Source organism: Strigops habroptila, chromosome 22, assembly GCF_004027225.2.
Source record: "Strigops habroptila isolate Jane chromosome 22, bStrHab1.2.pri, whole genome shotgun sequence".
Taxonomy (NCBI): Eukaryota; Metazoa; Chordata; class Aves; order Psittaciformes; family Psittacidae; genus Strigops; species Strigops habroptila.
In genome coordinates this window covers 609,779-632,942 of record NC_044298.2, presented here as the reverse complement: position 1 = coordinate 632,942, position 23,164 = coordinate 609,779, and the positions used below count along the sequence as shown (strand labels likewise).

The 23,164-nt window shown below is 45.0% G+C and overlaps 1 protein-coding gene across 10 annotated transcripts in view; it reads right to left on the bottom strand.

Moving 5' to 3' along the window:
- Nucleotides 1–815: 815 nt before the first annotated feature.
- The window catches only part of ASH1L (ASH1 like histone lysine methyltransferase), a 46,444-nt gene continuing 24,095 nt past the window's right edge, over nucleotides 816–23,164 (bottom strand). For 8 of the 10 annotated variants that reach the window (XM_030474223.1, XM_030474226.1, XM_030474229.1 and 5 more), the window contains 22 exons: nucleotides 20,416–20,510; nucleotides 17,458–17,531; nucleotides 15,851–15,896; nucleotides 15,524–15,632; nucleotides 14,782–14,988; nucleotides 13,642–13,788; nucleotides 12,577–12,685; nucleotides 12,231–12,392; nucleotides 11,929–12,023; nucleotides 11,515–11,672; nucleotides 10,302–10,454; nucleotides 9,785–9,839; nucleotides 9,550–9,682; nucleotides 8,575–8,823; nucleotides 8,065–8,151; nucleotides 7,739–7,829; nucleotides 6,635–6,773; nucleotides 5,929–6,101; nucleotides 5,374–5,540; nucleotides 4,619–4,659; nucleotides 3,869–4,170; nucleotides 816–3,158 (listed from right to left, as the gene is read on the bottom strand). In XM_030474223.1, the coding sequence (XP_030330083.1) occupies nucleotides 3,067–3,158; nucleotides 3,869–4,170; nucleotides 4,619–4,659; nucleotides 5,374–5,540; nucleotides 5,929–6,101; nucleotides 6,635–6,773; nucleotides 7,739–7,829; nucleotides 8,065–8,151; nucleotides 8,575–8,823; nucleotides 9,550–9,682; nucleotides 9,785–9,839; nucleotides 10,302–10,454; nucleotides 11,515–11,672; nucleotides 11,929–12,023; nucleotides 12,231–12,392; nucleotides 12,577–12,685; nucleotides 13,642–13,788; nucleotides 14,782–14,988; nucleotides 15,524–15,632; nucleotides 15,851–15,896; nucleotides 17,458–17,531; nucleotides 20,416–20,510 (2,884 nt within the window). In that variant the 3' untranslated portion in view covers nucleotides 816–3,066. Of the gene's footprint in view, nucleotides 3,159–3,868; nucleotides 4,171–4,618; nucleotides 4,660–5,373; nucleotides 5,541–5,928; nucleotides 6,102–6,634; nucleotides 6,799–7,738; nucleotides 7,830–8,064; nucleotides 8,152–8,574; nucleotides 8,824–9,549; nucleotides 9,683–9,784; nucleotides 9,840–10,301; nucleotides 10,455–11,514; nucleotides 11,673–11,928; nucleotides 12,024–12,230; nucleotides 12,393–12,576; nucleotides 12,686–13,641; nucleotides 13,789–14,781; nucleotides 14,989–15,523; nucleotides 15,633–15,850; nucleotides 15,897–17,457; nucleotides 17,532–20,415; nucleotides 20,511–23,164 lie in introns of those variants that run through there. The other 2 variants (XM_030474224.1, XM_030474232.1) reach the window with 2 other exon arrangements.

The window sequence follows — 23,164 nt, the reverse complement described above, 5'->3', positions numbered from 1 at the left end:
GTCCTCAACTGGGTTTAAGTAAAACCAGCACTTTGCTCCTTGGGCTGGTGTCTCTGCTTCGAAAGGGACACAAGTCTATGGGGCACACGTGGGTCGGGTGACCACAGTGGTCCAGGCTGCAAAATAGAGAGGAAAATCAGGTTACAGGAAAGTGGGAGTCATCGAGAAGCCATTTCATCCACAACGTGAAGAGTTACAAACATCCCCAGAAACCACGTCTGAACCAGAGGGTGCTGAAGCCCTCCAAGGGTTGCAAGGAGCAGATCTCAGCAGCGCCAGGCTGGAGGGAGGGTGTCGGAGGAAACACGAGCGTGGTGAAGCCTTGGAAAGGTGGGTCTGAAAGGACACGATGTTCTGTTGTGTCCCGCTGCGCGCAGGAGGCTCAGGGCAGGGTGATGGGGTGTGGTGGGGCCGACACCTCGCGGCCTCTCGCCCTTATCTGAGGCTTTGCTGATGGAGGGGAACCCATTTGTCTGACACAACAGGTCTGATGGCGTGAGATGCACCAATGCTGCTGCCCCTGCAGGCCCGGAGGGGATGGCTCTGGGTGCCAGGGGGTTGCCCCCTGAGAACAGGCACTAAAGCTGTAGGTTGAAGGGTTGATGCTGGTTCCACAATCCCAGAGGGCTCCTGCTCCTGTGTGCACGTTGCCACCAGCAGCATCAAATCAAACCCGCTCACAACAGCAGCATCAGATCAAACCCTTGCAAATGCCATCACCCGTCAGGGGACTGGAGAGAGCTGGGACAAGACCCCCTGGAAAAGCAACTGGAAGAGTCGGAGCAAGAGAAAAGAAAAGCCCACAAAGGCGTTGATAGGAAAAGATTTTCCATTTAATACTAGACTCTCTCAGGATTGAGATGCAGGCTTTTTATGCAATTACATCCAATGTTAAAATTGGTAATACATAATTTACAAAGATTAACATCAAAACAATGATCTATTTAGATATGCTTTGTAAAAAGGAAATATATTAGCAGCATTTATTTTCAGCAATCACACAGCCTACACCCATGCAGACTAAGAGTTCATATCTATTTGCAGTAATGTAGTGCTTCCTGGTCTGAAAACAGCGATCCTGGTGACCCTCTGGTCTTCTCATTATTATAAAATAACCCCAAAATAAAAAAAGTCATTAATTTCTACACCAGTAAGAAAAAAGAAGTCTTTGCACTTACCTAACGTTTGATTGTCTAAAAAACATCTCGGTTTAGTCTTTCAACAAAAGAAAGATAAAATGACAGAGCTTAGTGTGGCGCTTCTGTACGCACTTGGGTTCTTAAAAACTTCTTTTTTTTAGTGTTTAACACCATTTGAGACAATGATTTCGGGGTTGGAACTAAAGGAGACAACTCAAGGGGTCGGACATGCGATATTCCTACTACACGCACGAGTATTTTATACTCAGGGCTCCTGGTTCTGTACAGTGCTTCTCTACAGTAAGAAAATATTCCAAACTATTTTCTTAGTTTTTGTTTTTTTTTTTAATAAAATATTTGTGTTTTTTGTGGTTTTTTTTTTTTCTCAAAGGGTTTTTTTGCCTTTTTTGTGGTTTTTTTCCTTTTTTTTTTTTTGTCTTCTTTTTTTTTGTTTTTATCCTTTTGAAATCAACACGTAAAAGTTGAATGGAATGAGTCATGTTCCACTAAGAGTAAAATAATTATCATAATAACAAGAATGTACATTAGGACGAGCTTGGTCCATTAAAAAGGAACATGTAACTACTGTATTGCTTTACATCCACGCAGCAGATATATACAACTTGGCACATTAAAAACTGGTTTTCTTCGAAGAACATCTAAAACAGGACTGTATATGCATATGTACGTCTGAAGGACAAAAAAGCAAAGCCATTTCCAAGGGGCAGCGTAGCCGACCCCCCCTCCCTTTGCCCCTCCCTTTGCTCCATGTCCCGGGAGCAGTCGGGGGGGGCGTGGGGCAGCCCCACACTTGGGCACGTTGTGGCTTCATGCAGTGAGCAGTGGGTGCCTGGGTGCTGCTGGCAGGACCGACGCTCCCCAGGGCAGAGGGAGGGCGGCGCGGGGTACGCTGGCTCTTCGTTTAAGAGACGGACAGTTTAAGCTGTACAACCAGAACACGAGGGTAGTGTTAGCAGTTGATATATTCTACAGGTCACAACAAATACTCGCTGGGAATACTGCTCGACGGTTCATGTAGTGAAGGGGTTCCTCTTGGTTTTGGGGGTGGTTTTGTTTCTTTTGAACGGGTTTTCATTTGCACAACACACGAGACACACGAGAACCACAGCTTATCCAAACCACCAACAGCGATGGTGTCGTCAGGGGCTGACTTGCTTTAGAAAATCTCTCTGCAGAAAAAAAAGTGAGAAAAAGAATCCCCCCCCCCCCCGCCCTCCCCCCCCCATTCAACACCGCAGAACAAGTGCCTCGAGCAGCCGACTCCTGCTTTGCTCCAAGGGGACTTTGGAAGTTGCTCCTTGTCACACACGTGCGCACCGGCCGCTCCACGCTGACCCCGTCGCATCTCCAGGGACGTTTCTCTCTTCTTGGAACTTGTGCAAATCAGAGGCCACGACTTTAGGGCAGCCTTTCATTTGAAGCCACTGGGCCTTCACCCTCCCATCTGGATTTCACTCACTGCCATGGGCCACGGTGGTGCCAATAGTATCTTGTACAATCACAGGTTAAGTGGTGAACACGGGGAATATTCTCAGAGTAGGTCAGTCCTTTTCCCTCTTACCTCCCCCATTCCTTTCTTTTTTTACCTTTTTTTTTTTTTTTTCCTCTGAGTGGGAATCTCAAGCAAAAATAAATTAAATTTGACCATCCTGGACAATAACCACGAGGTTTTTCTCAGTACCTAACATCAATACAAGGCACGCCCAACAAGACACACACCATAAGAGCACTGCAGAGCAGGGCAGGGCAACCTGCCAACCCAGACATCTAAGTGCTAACTGTTTGTATATTTGTCAGTTTGCTGCTGCCCTCTTTTCCTTGGCTGGCGCAGAGGAAGTTGGGCTCCTGCCCTCAGTCCTCAGCAGACCTTGTAGCAGACTCCAGACCACAGCTTCCTCTGGTGGCATCACTTCCTGAAGCTGCTCTCTGGGATGGTCAGAGTTCGCCGCCTCAGTTTTCTTCCTGATCCTTCCTCCAGCAAGTAAGTGACATCGATAGCTGCAACAGACCACAGGCTTTTGGTAAAGGAAGGTGACAGCAGAAACAGTTTTCCTACTTCCCTACTCACGGTTCTTTCCAGGATGTTTCCATCCATAGCAATATTCAAAACTCTACTGGACAAGGTGCTGAGCGACCTGATTGAATTTGGAGTTAGCCCTGCCCTGAGTCATGTTTGGACCAGACGATCTCCAAAGACCCTTCCAACCTAACTGATGATTCCATGACTACTTTGCATTAACTCCCAGAACACAAAGGAGACTGGACAGAGCTCATCCTAAGCTTTAAATCAAAACCAGACCCATTTAACCAGTGCAACCACTGCACCCTAATTCTACAGCTTAGACAATGCCTACAGAAGTTACCTAAAACCTAACGGAAAGCTCACGAAAGGTCAAAAGAGACTTTCCAAATTCTCTTCAGTCTCACTCTGTGTCTCTGTTCAGTTTCTGAGCTGAACGATGGGGGGAATTTGTCTTCAGAGAGTTTTGGTATAAACACAGTGACAGTTGTAGGAAATTTCTTTGGGATTTAGTGGAAATTGCTGCTGTTGCAATAGAAAACATTGCTGCAAAGAAAACTCATTCTTAGTAACGTCCACTAGCAATGAATTCAGCCAAACCCATTTATTATATCTCCACAGTCTGCAGTGAACTGAAGACAAACCTGCAGAAGAAATGCTTCTGTGTAATCAGAGAGGAAAATCTCACCGTTTTTCCCTGGGATTTTCTCTAAGAGGTTTAGCAGGATTTGATTCAGTCTCTCTCTCTGAATATGCCGCCTTTCCTCTGGAGTGCAGAGCTGCCTTGTGTCTGAGCTGCTTTCTTCCACCTTCTTATCAGCTTCACAGCCCTCACTAGAGGCTGCCTCTTTTTCTGGCTCCTCTAGGGTAGGCATCTCACTTGAAGTTTGCTCTTGGTTTCCCAATACATCCTCCATCAGTGGAAGAGAATCTTCTTCTTGGTTTAAGTCTTTAATCTGTGGTTTGGAGCGGTCTGTTTTCCAGGATGATCTAGCAGGGAAAGAAGGGTTTAACTACCACCGTTTTCCAGACCCAAAGGTCAGTTACTAGTGAGCCAAGGACTTGCCAGCAGCCAGGGGGGCTTCTGGAATCTCGCTTGACTTACTATGTACATTCAAACCCTTTGTGCAGGAAGGCTGGATGCTCTTGTCCTGGGGTTCTGCCATCTCCCACATTCAGCTGCTTTTGCTACCTTTCAAAACAGCTTCCGTACTCTTCCTTACCTCCATTATTAAGGAACACTAACACTGCTTCTATATTATATCCTTCCTCACTTGTTCCCTTTTTATCTCTTTGAAAGGTTAGAGGATTGCTTTACATAATTTAAACTTCTTATTTCCATAGCACCCAGGGGCAATGGGGAGGGAAAAGAGTGGACACTTGACAGACAGGATGATCTCATCTCTTCTCAATGAACAAGCTGGTAGGTAAGACTCACCTGCCTCCATTTCTCTTGTAGTTGTCTGGTACATAATGAGGCTGTAACAACAGTAGAGAGTACGGTTAATACCAAAGAAAATTCACAGTGGAAGAATGCGGTTGTCTATCAAATATTCTGGAAGTACCAATCCAGGATTCGCCTATCTGACACTCTGGAAATGCCAGAGCACTGCTGGCACATCTCACACATCAGATCAAGTCAAAGGAGAAGGCATCATCCTGCAATAAGGATAAATTACAGCCAGACTTATAATCTGATTCTTCTAAAGAATGAGGTAATAGACCATCGTGAGAAAAATCATTGTTGCTTTCTGCAACATCTCTAAGTGTTCAAGGCCAGGCTGGATGGGGCTTGGAACAACCTGCTCTAGTGGAAGGTGTCCCTGCCCGTGGCAGAGGGTTGGAACTGGATGAGCTTTAAGCTCCTTCTCAACCCAGCCCAGTCTGTGATTTTATGATTGTGTCTTAAATGAAATTAGCACCTAGATTTCAGTCAGAAACCTCAATCTCCAAACTTACACATCACCGTTCATTCAGTATCTCTTGGCCTTTGAACTGCATATTCTCTAACTCCAGTCATGTTTTCTTTCCAAGCTTTCTTTCTAGACAGCTTTCCCTCCAAACTGTGTATGCTTGTGTGTCAGCTTCCTTTGGTTTACTAAGCTTCGTATACAAACAGAAAGCTAGGGGCTTTCCAAAAGTATGGCCAGTCTTGTAGTGAAAAGGAAGGAAGCCAAGAGAAGAAATACTTACTGAAAAGTCTCTCTTGGGTGTGAGTTTCTTGGGAAAGTGGTCAAAGGCATAGGGCTTGGTGCAGACAGGATAGCGGTTCCGGTGGATCTTGTAGAAGAGATGAGCTGATTTATCCAGGCGGTAATCACAGATATACACATCCTGCTCCTTCACACCTTTTGGCCTCCCTGTGTTTGGAAACAAGGGCAGGAAAAAATGCCAATGAGATTCAAGAGGAAGCTCATGGTACAACAGCAGAACCACAGCAAGCCATCCAGAGCGTCAGAGAGGCATGGGGGCTCTCAGAGCTGTTTGGTGGGATGGCAGTTGGAACTGGATGAGCTCTAGGGTCCCTTCCAAGCCAAACCAGTCTGGGATTCTATGATTATGAAGAGGAAATAGGAAGGTATTTTGATTACTTTTATTTCAATTATTAAACTGGTCTTATCTCAACCCATGGGTTTTACCTTCTTCTGATTCTCCCCATCCCACTGTGGGGTGAGTGAGCAGCTCCGTGGTACCTAGTTGGGGTTAAATCACAGCAGCAGTGGTGCGCTGTACTTCATTTCTCCTTACCTTTGCAGTAGGTGTAGAGGTCAAGAACACAGCACGTTCCCACCACAGCTTCCAAGGGGATAATTTCATAGAGTGGCACCCGGAAGAGCTCATTGTGATAGAACTTGCGAGAAGGGGAATGATGTGTTTCATGTGGACGGAAATAGTGATGACCAAAGGCAAACCGCTCCTCTCTGCAGGGGTGAAAGAGAGACACAGGAGGGAAAAAAGGCAAGAGATTATGTCTATAAGCCCAGATACAACTTCACTTCAAGCCCTCCACTTCATTTGGAATAGTCTTGTACTTTTGCAACGACTGTGATGAAAAGCAAAGTCACATGAATGTCACACATTCAACTTCAGCCCCTTCAGTAAGTGGAAATACTCTTAGTGCGAGTTTTATGAACACAGCAGACTTACTATGCTGCTATCATTGGGGCATTTAATCACATTACAGTGGCTTAGGCAGTGATCATGAGCTGTCAGTGTGTATTCTCAGCCTGTTCTAACAGTGAGGAAAGTGCATCAACTGATAGCTCTTATCCCTTCTTTAAACCTCCAAACTTAGACGCTTTTACTTTGCAGTCGTGAAGCACAGAGACAACATGAAGCCTTTCTAACTGAACCGGGTTCAGTCCTGCATTTTTAAGCTATGACAAGACTTCTGCAAAGTCACTGTGTTTAGCTATCTGCAGTGTCCCCAATTCAAGAGATGCCTTGAACGTACTTCTCATTTTTCCAGAGCTTTTCGATGCGGAATATATCGAGTTTCTCCCTGTTGATGTGGGACAGGAGCCGGTAGGACTGCCGCACGGGGTGGCCATCCGGAGTTCTGCGGCTGTCCCTCATCAGGTAAACACAGTCACCTGGCAATGGGCACAAAACACACCCCTGTAAAGAACTTGTCATCAGTCCAGCACCAAAACCAGAGTAAATGCTTTCATTAAAACTAACATGACTTCTTATTCCAGCAGAACTCCAAGAAGACGCACAGCTCAACAGACCTCAAAGAGGGCTGAACAAAACGACACTCCTGGCAACTAAAGAAGTCTTTCCCAAGTACAACTCCATAACAGGTCTCTCGACTTCTACTTATTCTTTTTGTTCCATGAGGAAATGAACTCTTTAATTTCTCTGCTCTGCTCTGTGAAATGGCATTAAAAGTGCTTCCCCTCTGCCCCCAGACTTGACTGTCATTCCCACTTGCACACTGCAAGCCCTAGAATCCTGCAGAAGGGATAAAGAATACACTGGCCTTTTAATTCTCCACTTCCCTGAAGACTCACCCATTCCCCTCTAGTAAACATACCAACTGGTTTTACTCATTCAAAAGCAGTTCTCTTAATAATTATATAGACTTCTTTCTCACCTTGTGAGTTATCTGTAAGTTATCTGAAATGAAAAACCTAACAAACAGTGAACTGAATTATGTGCTTGTGCAGCTGCCTCTGAAAGACTCAGGGTTTTGAAGCAGTGTCCAGAAAGATACACTTCAGGGAACAAACAAGCAATAAGTTGGATGTTTTAATGACCATTCTACACTAAAACACTGAAGGCCTCCTTTGCCTTTACTTCTAAATGTTAACTACCACAAGTTGGCTCAGCATCTTCCTTCTCTGGCCAGGAGGAGAGCCCTATCTGTGCTAAAGGTAATTATGTTGCTTCATCAACCAGCCTGTGAGAACTCTTACTACATGTCACTCCCATAATAGCGAAGAGTGCAGCTTTCTACTTGTAAGAAGATAAAAGCATTTTAAAGAGGGTGACGCCAGAAACCTCTGTACGCTCTGATCTGATGGAAAGCACAGCAGCCACCAGGGTTAGCACATACCTTGGCGCAGCAGCAGATCATCCCGTAATAAGCATATGTAATAGACACAGCCAGGCTGGGCATAGTGGGGACGAGGGATCATGGGCACCTCCTGGATGAAGAAAGAAAAAAGGAAGGAAATGCTGTGATGCTCACCATAATCAGTGCGAAGATGGGGCTGAAATTCTTTCGCAGAAGTGGACAGAGAATTGGCACTTAAGGTGGTTAAACCTAAAGCAAGGAAGCTACACTATAAAGTGAGAATCCCACACTGGTCTGGCCAATCTTAATAAATATAAATGCAAGAGCTGCTTTAGTTTAGTAATGAAGAGGAGACTCTTTCTTACCCTGTTCACTGACCGAGGTTCACACTGCTCACACAAGTAGTGTTCGACATCAGAATTCACCCCCATACAGTCGCAGTGCTGCCAGACCTAGAAAGCCAGATACATCCCAGTTAGAAATTCCTGTGACAGATTGTATTGACAACAGGCATTTTCTCTAGAAAATATTAAGGAAAGCAAGCAAGCGAGCTTCCCAAAGGAAATTCAACATCTTCTTTGAGCTATTTCAGGAGACAGACAAGATCCTCATGCAACCGTGTGCCCCAAACCGTTGAAGTTAATTCTGCTTGCCCAGGGACAGGAGCTGCTGATAGTCTCAGGGAAGTGCCAGCTCCTCTGCAGAGAAATGCAAGTTGCATTTCCTCTGTGAAAACAGACTCTTTCAATTCTTTTGGAGAAGAAGTGAAGGTCTGCAGAATAATTAATGCTACTAGCTACATGAAACTGCTAGTAAATGTTTCATTGGGTATGGAGAAGAGCACCAGGCTCTGTTTTGTGTTCCCCCTGCCTCACCATGCACTTTTCACACTGGATCATGAGTCCTTCATCTTTGTAAAGGCCACAAATGCATCTGATCACGTCCTCGTCCTTCTCGTGCCCGTTCTCTTTCTCGCAGACCGATGTCTCACTGCTGTCAGCCTCACTTGCTGTTTCTCCCACAATCTCATCAATCTGGGCCGCTGCCTCGTGCCGGGCGCTGTAATAGGCCTTCCGCAGGCGGCACACGTCGCGCCCCGTCGGGGATTTCCTGCCATAGTATTTCTGTGTGAAACCAAAGCAAAGAAACAATTATTCAATAGCAGCGTGAGCAGCAGGTCCTGAAGGGGATCCTGCCCCTCTGCTCTGGTGTCCCCAGCATAAGGACATGGAGCTGTTGGAGCAAGTCTGGAGGAGGCCACAAGGATGAGCAGGGGCTGGAGCAGCTCCCATAGGAGCCAGGCTGAGAACATTGGGGCTGTTGAGCCTGGAGACGAGAAGCTGCGTGGAGACCTTAGAGCAGCTTCCAGTGTCTGAAGGGGGCTACAAGGATGCTGGGGAGGGACCTTCATCAGGGACTGGAGTGATAGGACAAGGGGTGATGGGCTCAAACTGAAACAGGGGAAGTTCAGGTTAGACCTAAGGCAGAAGCTCTTCCCTGTGAGGGTGCTGAGGCGCTGGCACAGGGTGCCCAGAGAAGCAGTAAATGCTCCATCCCTGGCAGTGTTCAAGGACAGGTTGAGCAGGGCCTTGGGCAACACGGTCTAGTGTGAGGCACCCCTGCCCATTGCAGGGGGGTTGGAACTGGATGATCTTAAGGTCCTTTCCAACCCAAACTAGGCTGTGATTCTATGATTCTATGATTCTATGTCTGTTCATCAGAAACAGATCATCACAAGGTCTCTTCTTCTAAAATATTTTTCTTCTTCTATTACTGTAAGTCAGCAAGAGCATTAAATGAGGCTACCTGCCCACTGTCTCTGCAATAGCTTTAAGGCCAGAGAGCCTCACCTCTGCATTCCGGAAGACCTTCAGCATGTCCCCATCAAAAGCTTCCACAGTTTTGTAATAGCCAGTCAAGATCTGCTTCTCAATTGTGGCAAGGTCCAGGGGATCAGAGATCTTCTCGTAATAGTCTGCGTTTCTAAAATGGGAATGTATGCACGAGGTAATTTTCACTAGCAATTCAAAGCTGTGCAAATCCATTATGGAAAACTGTGGGTTGCTCTGGGAAGCAAGTACTTACTTTTTCTTTGGGGGTAGGTTCAGGAGGGGAGTTGCAAGAGCCTGCCTGGAGGAATCTGTAACAGGAACACAGAGTTCAACATTTACTTAAGTGAAACTTCAAAAGACAAGTAACTAACAACACGGAATGTAGGTTAAAAAAAGGCTCTTTTACTATCTGAGGCAGAGGGAATTGAAATGCTTTTGCATTTCTAGAAGTTGGATGCTGTAATGGGACTACAACTATCAAAATGAATGATATTTCCTTGTAATTCTGTCAGTTGTACCATTTTGCTGAACCACTCAAAAAGCAATTTAAAAGGCTAGCAACATCTGCAGATTCTGGTGGCAGAGGAAGGGGTTGAGGATAAAGCAAAGTGATTAAAGTCATTACTGGTAGCAGGAGAAAGGGTGAAAAAAAGGAAGGTTCTTTAACATCCTGAAAGAAACTATTTTTTTCCTAGGATTTGCCATTCAGTCCATTGTTTCAGAGGCTGAGAAAGTCTTCAGGGAGGTTTCTTAAGGAGTGTCACCTTCACCTTTATAGGCTATGATGCTATCACATATTTCCTTAAAGATCTGGGCTAGGCGGGCAGCACGAGCCACTTCAATGTTCTCCTCAGCTGCAGCCAAGCGGCGTGTTCGCACGGAGCGGGCGGTCTGAAGGGCTGAGAACTGGGTCATGAACACATCTGAAAGAGGGCAAAAAGAATGATCCGACCCCAGTCTCTTTTCCCACCCAGCAACTCCCCCAAATTATTAAAATGAATTTGTTTTCTAAGCTACTACAGTAGTAAAAAGGCTTCAGTTTCCTATTCTCAAGTCAACTCTCCCTGCTTCAAGCTCATCCAAATGGTTCAGCTGGTTAGCAAAGGATTTTATGTTGCTGGAACAAATACAGCATGTCACTGAATTCACCCAAAACACTTCCCAACTTCGCCTGTACCTGACAGAGGGACCCAGTCCTGCCTGGCTGTGAAGATTATGGCCCTACAAAGAGAGAGTGCTGGTTTTGGAGCAGGATTAATCCATTTTTGTCCTGTTCCCATAGCTGCATGCCAAAAAGCTTTGTTCTCTAAAGGCCTGAATTCCACTGAATTATGAGGATCAATGACAATTGTCAAAGTCAGCACAACTGTTTCTAGTCTAGGGATACCGAATGCAGCAAACAGCCCTTCTCTGTGAGGGTCCAATCATGGAAGATGTTAAATATCATCTTCCTCCTCTTCTGATAAACCACTCTTGATCAACACGAGACATGACAACTTCTACCAGGACAGGAGAGGCATCAGGGCTGCTGGGGGAACAGAAACAGATCCAGCAACCACACCAGTGGTTTAGAGAGTACAAAATTCTCATCCTTCAGCAAATAGCATTAAGTGTTTCAGAGGAAAGTGCAGAATCCCATTATGCAAAAACCCCACTGAAACAGCAAAAGAGCTTCTGTCTTACCCTGCTATGTAAAGATAAGGGCATTCACACACAAACATGTATGTAGGTATTTTTCTCTGTATAGCATTCCCTGTATGTATTATAAAAGGTATATGGAACAGTTTATATGGAACAGAACAGTTTATATGGAACAGTTTATGGAACAGAACTTTTATATCCATTATAAAAGGTATATGTATTATAAAAGGTATATGGTATATAGAGTGTAGTAACTCCACATTTCATTTATACACAGAGCTTACTTAAACTCTTCATATAGGTTCTCAAAGCAGCAACCTGAGGAGCCTGTGTTGGCCTCACCAGATTTAATGTTCCCATCATCCCGACAGATCCCGTTCCAGCGGTTGTACAGTGATGTGCTGTGGATATTGTCACTGACATGCTTCACTTCCTCTTGCTTCTGTCGAATCTTTTCCCAGTTTCGTACCAAAAATACATGGTGTTTTAGCACAAAATTCCTGTGGGAATTTAGAAAAGCATTCAAGAATCATCTTCTTAGTGTAAAATCAATTCCTTAACGCGGGGAAAAAAGATATTCAGAGGTACACTTGCGTACCTTCTCTCCTCAGCAGAGAGGAATTCCATCCTAGCTGCTTAAAGGAGAACTAAGAACTGCTTACTCAGACATTTCATGAGGACCCATCTCACAGAAACAACCCAACATTTGCACAAGGCTCCATTTCTGAGGACAATCCCACTGAAAGAATTCCTTACCTTTCTCTGTTGGACATGGGCTTCATCTGCAGCTGTGGCGTCAGCCTTGTTGGTGCGTTCACACTTTCACTGGGTTCCTCTGGGATGTGACCTCTCTGGAAAACACATCATTCTGATAGACAGGAAAAACTGTGCCAAGAACTTGGCAAAGCACTACAAGTAGTTGCTGAGACAGAACCTGTAGTATTTCTCTGTAGTATTTCTTTGAAGTTTAAAATATACAAACACAGGGTTTTTTGCTCTGATGGCATGAACCCATTTCCTAGCCTTTATTCACAAAAAAAGCTGGGTTTACTACTTACTCTCTTCTTTAGTTTGTGCTTTGACTTCCTTTTCTCTTTTGACCGTCCAGGCCTTCTGTGGGTGCTCACAGGCTGATTGCTTTTGCTTGAAAGTCCATTCATTCGCTGACTTTTACCCCCGATTATTCCTCTGCATTTGTCAAAACCACATTTGCAGAGTTGCTTTGAGAAAGAAAACAGAAATGTCCATTTAAAATAACCCCCAAACCACATAGATTCTCTCTCAGTGTTCTAAAGAACCTGCCGTGTCAAATACAACACAAAAGCTTTTGTTAAGCGACCTTCAGCTTGACAGAACTGTCTGTCCTGGCTGAGTTTTCTCAAGGCCTTGCACTGGGAGCCTTACCTGTTTTTCAACATTAAAGGAATGAAAATTGTAGTCATAAGTCAGTTCAGTACCAGCAGGCATGTCTTTAAGCGCATACAATCCAATCCTGTAAACACCATTCACAGACCTGCAGGGAAAACACAATAAAAGATTCCCAAGAATTACAAGGAAAAGGCTTTGTCCACACAGTGGAAGAGTTAGAGGCAGGAAGCAGCACTTCTGCTCTGCCCTGGATTATGCTTGTTCTTCATTTGGCCTATTCTTTTGTTTCTCTCTCGCAACAAACTTTGGTAGCCAAAAAAGTGACTATTGCATTTACGGAGAGGAAGAAGTTGTGCTTCGAATAGAGAAGCTCTGAATTATATTGGCTGTTGTGGCAGACCTACTTCTGAACCACCAAGATTCAGGCTCTCCCCCTAAATCAAAAGCTTACCTTGACCATCAGACCTCATTTCACAACACACACTAAAACGAGCTGCCTCTCCAATACCTTTACTTCTTTTTTTGTACTGGATTTTCCAATGGAGAACTTGATTACTATTGCTTAAATCCACCACAATGAGCTGGGAATCGCCAGCTTCTCTGCCTCCATCTTATCACAACCATCTGCTACTTCACTCTAAGTTACTCACTACAAGTTTCTCAGAAGTGCTTCCTACTAGTCTGGCACTGGCTTGCTTCTGATAACACAGTACTGATATGACACAGGGTTTGCTGAAATCAGACTACTTCCCTCTTTGCCTGCTTTAAAAAACAGTATTTGAATTGAAGGAAAGAAGAAACACACAGAGATTATTTTTGGCATTACCCAGGCTTCAAAATGTGGAGCAGATTAACAGCACGACAAACAACAACGTTGGATTTGCCTTGCCAGTAAACTTAGATCCTGTCTCCAAAATGTCCAACGCTTGAACACATTACATCACTCCTCTTGTGCAACGCAAGCATCACAGAAATGTTATTTACAGTGTTCAACTTGATTCCCCTCCCTATTTTTAGATGAGATTCTCTTGATGCTCTGGTTATCTACATGTTAGTCACTGCCATCCCAGTCTTCCAGTAAACACAATATGTTTTTCTTACCATTTCTGCATCTCACAGTTAGGATTACAGCTGTGGTTGATAAAACGAGCCTCATTGCCCATACGATAACTATCTATCACCATTCCACTGTCTAAATTCAGGCAGTAATGATCACTGTGATTATGGTACTGTTCAATCATCCGGTTCCTAGGAAGCAACACAGGAAAGTTATTTGTGATTCTGCTTGTTGCTGCAAAACAGGGAGTAACAAAGTCATAGAGCATTTGAGAATTCTGAGAGAGGGTTCTGAAGGAAAAGCAACGATCATCTTTGATACTTTACAGAACCATACACCTCGAGATGGAGGAAAACCATTATTATACCTATTGTTATAAGTCAAGGCCACTGACAGAGCTTGCATTAGAATTTAGAAATTTGCTCTTCTGGAATGCTCCCTTTTGGGTTCTGCAGATTATTTGTCTACATTTCATGGTGATAACCTGTGTATGGAAGAGAAAATGCAAGTATACATTCTTTGGTGTGTATCTGTATGCATGTGTACAACAATCAGCTTCTTTCATTAGCTGGGACCGGACACAATTGCTGGGATGACATCCATGGATTACAGCTTCCTCTTTTTAGCAAGAGAGCTACAAGAGTCAGTTCTGTTAGCAGGGATTTCTGTATGAGAAGATTTCATTTGTCTTTTGATGGGTCTCTAAGAGCAAGTACGTCCCTCCAATCTCAACTGTCCCGTGATGCCATGGAGTTAAAAGACTACACCTTCTTTCATTCATTATTAATGCTCCCACTTGTTCTTTTTCATACCTATCTGCAAAAGCTGACCACCCTTCCTGCTCCATTCTGCCCCTCAGTTCTATCTTGCACAGTTCAAATCCTGCACAGTCCTCATAATGACATAAAATTCACATGCACTTGTGGCATTTGGCATTTCTAGAGCAGATGTGGCAGATGATGCATTCCAAATGCTAATCATGCCTCTCTATTTGACTGAGAAAAACTTGGTGGATCAAAAGAGCTCAATTCTAGGCCTTCCTTCTGGTGGCTGTGACCAGAAAAGCATTCTTCCCCCCCTTCCTCTCCCCTTTGTTTCTGTCTAAGGGTTTCCCAGCAATGATAACAGATGCTAAAGTCATTTATTGAGCCTTCCATGCTAAAGCAGCAAATAAATATTTCTACCTGAATTCTTGCTCACTAACAACTTCTCCCAGATATTCAATGATAAACTGTCCTGCTTTCAGGGGTTCTTTGGTACGAATACCCCATCCTTTCTCCTCAGCCCGGAACCTCTCCAGGCACTGCACCCATTCATGCCTCTGTATCCGCTGATTGCAGCACTGGTCACCACAAGGGCATGTGTTTGGTGAACACTCCGCAAAGATCATCCTAAAATAGAAAGCAAAGAAGTTAAAGGCAGGTGCATGGCCTACTTTTACATCTATCATACAAAGGGAAAAAGAAATGCCTTTGTTAAACACAAGTTACTAAAGAATCCCAGCCTGCTTTGGGTTGGAAGGGACCTTAAAGCTCCTCCAGTTCCAACCCCCTGCCACGGGCAGGGACACCTTCCACTAGAGCAGGTTGCTCCAAGCCCCTGCGTCCAACCTGGCCTTGAACACTGCCAGGGATGGGGCAGCCACAAAGAACTAAAACGCTTCTTGTTTTCAAGGGATAATTCACACAAAGATTCACAGCCTGCCTCCCACTGCTATTCAAAGATCAAAATGGGGCTTTTAAAGGCATCTTTCCTCTGAAGAAAGAGGTGGGGGAGCATATGTGCAGCAGAAGGTTACCCTGTATGCTCTGGAACAATAATTTCTGGGGTTGCATCCAGCACAACTCTTTTCTTAAGATATTATTAACTGATGTGAAATATTACATTTACTGAAACGGCCTTCTCATCAGTCAACCTCTTTCTAACCTGTTGAGACAGTCCTCCACACAGCCCTTCCCGTTGTCATCATCTGGTTTCTTACAATTGCAGGTGGTGGCCTCATAGCCAGAGAGAGGCTTGACATCCACATAGACATCTGGAGAGAAAAGAAAACAACAAAAAACAAACCCAAACAGGGAAAAGAATTCTTTCCAGGTGAAAACCAGAGTTATTTCTCCACAAGACTTTCATTCCAATTCCATAAAGCAAAAAGGAGGAGATGGAAGTGTCTTTGGGAGGACGAAGAGCATGACAGACAGAAGGGGTGTCAGAAATTCCACATTGAACACACTTGAGTAATAAGATTTTACTTACTAGAACGGATTTTTTTATAAAGTGGGACATCTGGCTTTTTATACAACTAAAAGGAAGAGAAAGAACATGTTAATACATTGCAGAAGTTAGTCAAAAGAATCATGGAAATTGTGTTCTGTACATAGGGAAGTTTTGTAATCCCTACAAAATACAGCTGCATTCTCTTCTTTAGGCTCACACTACATTAGCAAATGGGTCGAAAGAAGTACCTGAGTAACAGAACTCAGGCTAAAGGAGTTAGCTGAGCATTCTGCCTAACATAGAGTTTATTCTTCCCATACTCTGAACAGAGCAGAATGGATCATGAGGACAGACTAACCTGAGCAATGCTGTTCTTTGCAATACTGAAGAGTAATTATTTAAATCTACTTTGGAGAAAGCATCTTTGGTGGAATTACCATGTGCCAACACATCCTAACAGTTGGACTCAACGATCTTAAGGGTCTTTTCCAACCTAAAGGATTCTGTGATTGCATGACAACTGTGACTACAGGTAGGAGCCAAGAGAAATGCAGATTCATCTTCTAACTAGAGAAACTTCCCCTGCAGATGGAGACGACTGAAGGAAAAGGCAAGTTTAGATCACATTTCATAACCTCCTATGCATTCCATCCTTTCGAACAGGCTTTAAGGAATAATTTCAAATCATCACATATTTCACATACATTTACTGCATTAACAGCCTTCCTGCAGTGACGTGTGCGGCCAACAGACACTGAGCAAACCATGTAACCTGTAAAACCACTGTACAAACAAAACTGCTCTGGAAGGAGTTCCCAAATTCTAGGTAGATACAGAAAATGTCAAGGAAATAAATCACATATGTATTATTTCTGTAATATTGGATAAGATAGGCAGATGTAAGTAATCTTCAATACATGGCAAGAAGCTGAAATGCCAACCAGGAGCATAACCTGAAGATTCAATTTTGGTGGCATTATAAAGAGTAGCTGGAGCCACAACCACCTGGGGATTTGTCTTGCTCATTTCCACACTTCAGTTACATGTCTCTGAGTGCTCTCTTGCTGTAAAGCTGGGGACAGATTTACCCTCCAGCCTTAAATCCTGTGTTCAATCACTTGGTGGAAACTTCTCAGGGAGAAAACAAAATAGTCCTATTTTTAGGTTTGCCCATATTTAAAGCTCTTTCAAAAGAATGAGGCTGTTAAAGAGTTTCTCTTCTTTCCTCAGCATGAAAATCTCAGCTTGCAAGTGAAAAATAAATTCCACTCTGCTGGGACTGATCCAAGAAAAATAAGGGCTGAGATTTCTCAGCGCTGTTGGCAGCACATCTGAATTCTCCCGAGGCGTGTCTAAAACAAGATCACTGCAGCGAGCAGCCACACACCAAAATAAGAGTCTGCTCCAACAGGAATGACTTTTTGCAGCAGGAACCCCTGGGATTGCTATTTTGCAAGAGAGGGAATAATGGAAATTATTCCTATTAAATACATATGCAAATCCTTTTCTTCCTCAGAGAGTGGCAGCCACAAGAGCATTCACCAACACATGGGGTATAGAAACGGTTTCATGGAAGAGTCAATGCTATTTTCTTTCTAAGACTCCTGATGGTAATCTTGGCAACCCAGGAACTTTTTATCTTGTACCTGATTGTGTTTCCACTGCCAAAGGATGTCGTAAGGCAGCTGGAAGTCGATCCTCTTCTGTCTGAGATACTTTCCTGAAACAAAAAAGGTTTGTCAGCGGCACGCACTCGGCTTCCCATATCCCCAAGGGGAAAATGAGCTGCTCCCAGGCACTGCGCCAGCTTCTGATAGGGCCTCTCCACACTGCAAAGGCCAAGAGGCAGGAGAGCACAATCCTCCCAGAACATTTTGTTTGTGGCAAGCCCAGGGAAGAGCCCTGCACAACGCTCCCTTCTGCGTTCTACCCTGTCAGGTTCAAACCTCTCCTGCCAGCAAGGAAACTGTTGGCTTAGATAAGAGATGCCTGGTGAGGCTGGTGCAGAGGGAGCTGCCTTCTGCATTGGTGATGGTGTTACAGATGCCACCAAACTCCAGCAGTCACAGTTCAACTCCCAAGAGCAGGGCCAGGAACTTGCTGGGGTCACTGAACCTGAGCTACACAAGGGACCAGAGCAAATAACAACATGAATTCAACTTTGTGCCTCGCGGTGGCTTCTGGGCAGGAATCTCACAGTTGATGCTTTTCTGCATCCACATGAACAGAGTGATGTGGCAGAGACACCAAATCTGCCTGCACCAGTCATGCAAGCTGGCAAATCACAACGTTGTACTCAAAGAAACCAAATAGTATCCAAGCCTGTTCCTATGACCTTCGCAAAGAGAGACTTAAGAACAAACTGGGGCTTGGCAAACACATTCCTAAACCTTCTGGAAAGACTTCAAGCTGATCTATGTTTTCAGCAGTAACTGACACTTATTTTAGAAAGGAGTTACTACTCTCCTTGCAGATTTAGACTCTATTCCAAAATTTACTGCCACCCTGAAGCTTTCCCCAAAAGAGGGAAACTGACTCATTACACGCTTTGTTAACACGAGACCTGAGGCCTGACACAGGCACTGGGTTAGTTCTGGCCAAGCTTAAAATGTTCTCTCATCGTTTTGCTGGAATACAACAAAATGGACTGTATCAAAAGTAGCACAACCAGCAGGTCATGGGGGGGATCCTGCCCCTCTGCTGTGCTCTGGGGAGACCCCTTCCCCTGCATCCTGCATCCAGCTCTGGGGCAGCAACGCCAGAGGGATGTGGAGCTGTTGGAGTGAGGCCAGAGGAGGCCCCGGAGCTGCTGCGAGGGCTGGAGCAGCTCTGCTCTGGAGCCAGGCTGAGAGAGCTGGGCTGGGGCAGCCTGGAGAAGAGAAGGCTCCTGAAGGGGAGACCTTAGAGCAGCTCCAGTGCCTAAAGGGGCTCCAGGAAACCTGGAGAGGGGCTTTGGACAAGGGATGGAGGGACAGGCCAAGGGGAATGGCTTTAACCTGCCAGAGGGGAGATTGAGATGAGCTCTGAGGCAGAAGCTCTTCCCTGTGAGGGTGCTGAGGCGCTGGCACAGGGTGCCCAGAGAAGCTGTGGCTGCCCCATCCCTGGCAGTGTTCAAGGCCAGGTTGGACACAGGGGCTTGGAGCAACCTGCTCTAGTGGAAGGTGTCCCTGCCCGTGGCAGGGGCTGGAGCTGGAGGAGCTTTAAGGTCCCTCCCAACCCAAACCAGGCTGGGATTCTGTGAATACTGTGTCACAAAACTGAAGTGACGAGGGACTAAAGATGAGGTGTCAGCCCCATGTCTGATTTTCCCAGCTTTTCTAAATGTTAACAAGTGCCTTTCCGTCCCTCCAGCTGGAAGAGGTTTCATGTACATTCACACACATGCCCTCACCACTGGAAAATAACAACTGTAATGTTTTCCTTCCAATTTACCCCTCAATTACTCTCCATTTTCAATGCTTTATTCATCCATCGCAGGTTCCAGGAAAGAGCTAAATCTGCTGGGAATTTGCTTTCACTTCGATGACCTCAGCAGCGAAACAAAAGGCTCTTTCAGGTGCCCTGGCATCGTGCCTGGATGCATGGAATGTCCTTCCAGCCCCGTCAAGTGGGCACTAGTGCAGTCATCTGGCAGAGAGCTAAACCTGGGAGCTCTGCAGTTAAACCACTCTCCAGCTATCCGATACGGAGTAACTGAAGCAGCTTTAACGTCAGAGTAGGAGCTTGTTTGTGTCTGCTACACAACCAACCTCGGGGTCAGGGCCTTGTGAAGAGAGAACAGGAGCATCCCGACAGATGGTTCGGTCACACACCAGTTCTGTGACCCAATTTCAAGAGGAATTGAGAAAGGTCATGGGTTTGAGGATTTGAATTAACACCTTCACTCCTGAATTTGCAGTAACTGGTTCAGCAACTCTTCACTGCTACCACCTCCCTGTGAGAGTCAACGCTGTGTATGGAGCAAGCAAGTTCAGTTCAAGAAGACAAACCAGTGACACATTTGTATTTGATGGGACAAATATTCCCCCTGAATAATATGGAATTTCCCAAACTAGCCCAGTCTAGACTTGTGAGCTCCATCCTGGAACTCTGAGTTCTACATGTTCATGCCTTAGGTTATGGCACAAGGCAAAGAGAAGCCCTAAACCTCATTTCTGTTCTACCCAAGGCCTCAAAGTCTATTAAATCCCCAATATTGCCTGCTTAGTTTTTGAGATTTAACAAATGCTTATAATAGTCTCTGGCTATTCTACTGCAATGAATTTGAAAAGGAGACTATTTATTGTACTGCATTTAAGCAGAAGTATTCTGGAGTTAAAACAGGTTTGAAACTAGACTGGCTCTTTCTAATGGGAAACAAAACCTGAGAACAAAGTTCATGCAGCAAGGGAATAAAAAAGCTTTTTGAGACAAGCTTTTGCACTGCAGAACACAGGCAGATGAGTGTGACCTTTGGCAAAGCTCCTGTGCTGAAAGACATGAGTAACCTGGCGAGGGGCTACAAGAAGAAAGGAGAAAAGGGAGACTCTGTGATCCAGAGTAATTCCATGTCACCTAAGTGTGATATTTGTACCCAGCAACTCAAACACCCATGAAGTACCCACCAACGTGAATAGGGGCTGGAAACAATCCATGCTCATGCTCTCCAGGAGTATACTCCAGCTTTTCTTTCTTCAGTTGGATGAGGCGGCTCTTGGGACTGTGGAGAACAGTGACAAAAGCCCATCAGGATGAGGAACAGTCATTTGCAACCCCCATCTTTTCTGGTTGAATTACGGCACAAATGTCCAGAACAGCAGGCAAGAGAATAACAACACAAATGGCCCCCAAAAACCTGCTTTCCAGGTTGTTTTCCAAATACACTTATCACATCCATTTCAAGCTTGTGATTTGCTTTTTCTCCATAACTACTATTCAGGCAACACCTAATGGGACACCATCAACTTGAAGTGCCTCGTGGGTGATCTATTTATGTGATGTAATCACAAAAGCAGATCAACAAACCATATCTGATGTTGCCTGCTCAGTTATTTGACACGTTGTACATGTACAGGGCCTGCTTTCCTAATTTGCTAAGAGCAAACATTGTGCTACACCTTCAGAAGGCTGCTCATCAAGAAAAGCAGGAAAAGAACAGAAATCAGAGTTAAAAGCAATGAGACACCCCCCTTACTGCAGGAAAGAATAGGAATATGAAATCAGAATGGTTGGATGGGTCAGGGAGATGGCAAACCATTAGCTCAATAACCTGCCTTTATAAACAGCATTTTTTGGCTACTACAACTACGGAAAGAAGAAAGTCAAGTGGTTTATACGTAGTACTGCAATCCCTGCAGCATTCAGAAGAGACTTCTAAATGTTAAATATAGCCCAGATTAAAATGATATTGAAGCCTATTAAAGTTTACTGAAGCTTTTCAAGGGATTTCTTTTAATAACTGGATGTACAACTGAAAGCTGATGCAATGAAACTTGTGATATTATTTATTGAATGGAGAATGCAAGTTAACCCCCCCCATCCCCCCGGTTTTGAGATACAGCTATCAACAAGTGAAAATCATTACTGAAGGGCAGAAACAGAAGGGATGGATGGCAGTAACCTGTAGTTCATACACTCTTCTAACCCTTTGTGGATTTCTGGTGCTTACTCCACAAGTATAACAAGTTCCTACATTTTAGGCAGTGAAATTAAAGCTGAGGCACGCTGCTGAAATGAGGCTCTGTTGAGCTCGATGTTGTACATACACTTCCTCACACAACTCTCCTTTTGATTGAGTTATGCAGCAAGGCTTTAGTTATTATCATACACTTGCATTTAACTTAATATCTAGAGGTGGCCACACAGCTATTCCCAGTCAAAAAGCTGAGCTCTTGGGCAGAAGCTCTTCCCTGTGAGGGTGCTGAGGCGCTGGCACAGGGTGCCCAGAGAAGCTGTGGCTGCCCCATCCCTGGCAGTGTTCAAGGCCAGGTTGGACACAGGGGCTTGGAGCAACCTGCTCTACTGGAAGGTGTCCCTGCCCGTGGCAGGGGGTTGGAGCTGGAGGAGCTTTCAGGTCCCTTCAACCCAACCCATTCCATGGTTCTGAAGAGGAAATGGGAAGGTATTTTGCAAAGGCAAAGTGTGAACCTCCATTTCTAAGAGGCAAATCCTTAAACCAAAGGCATGAAAAAAAAAAAAAGGAAAAACATTCACTGGAAAGGTGACTTAATTCGAGCCAAATGTGCACCTTTTAACACTCACATATTCACTGTAAAGGAAGGCAATGGAAAAAGAAATGATGGTAAATAAGCTGCAAGGAGGAAAGCAGAGTGGAAAGGAAATGCAGAAGGCAATTATCTAAAGCCACAAATAGCACATGAATTCCTTCAGGCACTGCAGACACACCCGTGTTAGACCCAGCCACAAAGAACACTGGGGAAAGCACCTACACCTCTTCCCTTCTAAACACAGCAGTGAAATACTGTCAGAGGCATGTAAAAACTGTTATGACAAATCAGTGAGCTGAACAAAGGCCACCAATACTTCAGGGACTTCAGAGGGAACGGCTGAGATGTCAAAATAAAGCACAATTCTTCATTAAAAGGAATAGACTCAATCAAATATGAACAATACACAGTTCTAGAAACATCAACACTGGGCAAAAAACACCTCATGAATTAAAAAAAGGCCTCTCCACGCTACCTGTAAAAGGTCTGTATCAGCAGGTCCACATGTTCCCACCGGGAAGGTGAGGAGCTATTTTAGGCTGGGGTTTCTCAGCAGGCAATAAAGGTTCTGGTTTTGTGTTCAGCTACTATCTTTATGAGAAGACTCTCTTGCACTTTGCTGCTAGCCTTGCAGAAGCTTAAATTCCGAGCCCAAGCGGCACTAACACGACCCTGACCAGTGCCACGGGAGGTTTCCACCCACATCACTGCCCATGGAGCCCACATTTACACTCAGCCCCTGCCTGGCCTATGTGGTGTGGGTGCACCCAGCTCCAGCTCAGCCACAGCCACAGGAGCTGGGGATCTGGTGGTGGCTGAGCCATGCTCTGGCTCCCCGGAGCCGGGACCTGCCTGGCAATAGAGGACTGTGCCTGACCCTGGTTACCATCACCAGACCCCATCCTGACCTGCAGACTGACTTTCCCCTTTAACCTTGGCTTGCCTCGCCACACCACAGGCAAGCTGGACTCCTGGCTGCTGCTGGGTGCCACTAGCCAGGCGGTGTGACTGCCACACGTGGGGCTGTGGCCATGACAGCACCTTTCCTTTCCTGCTGCTCGCATCCAGTGCTGTTCATGTCAGTTTTTAACTAAGCTGGAACACTTGCCAGCCAGATACACCTCGCTGCAGATGGTGCAGGAATTCC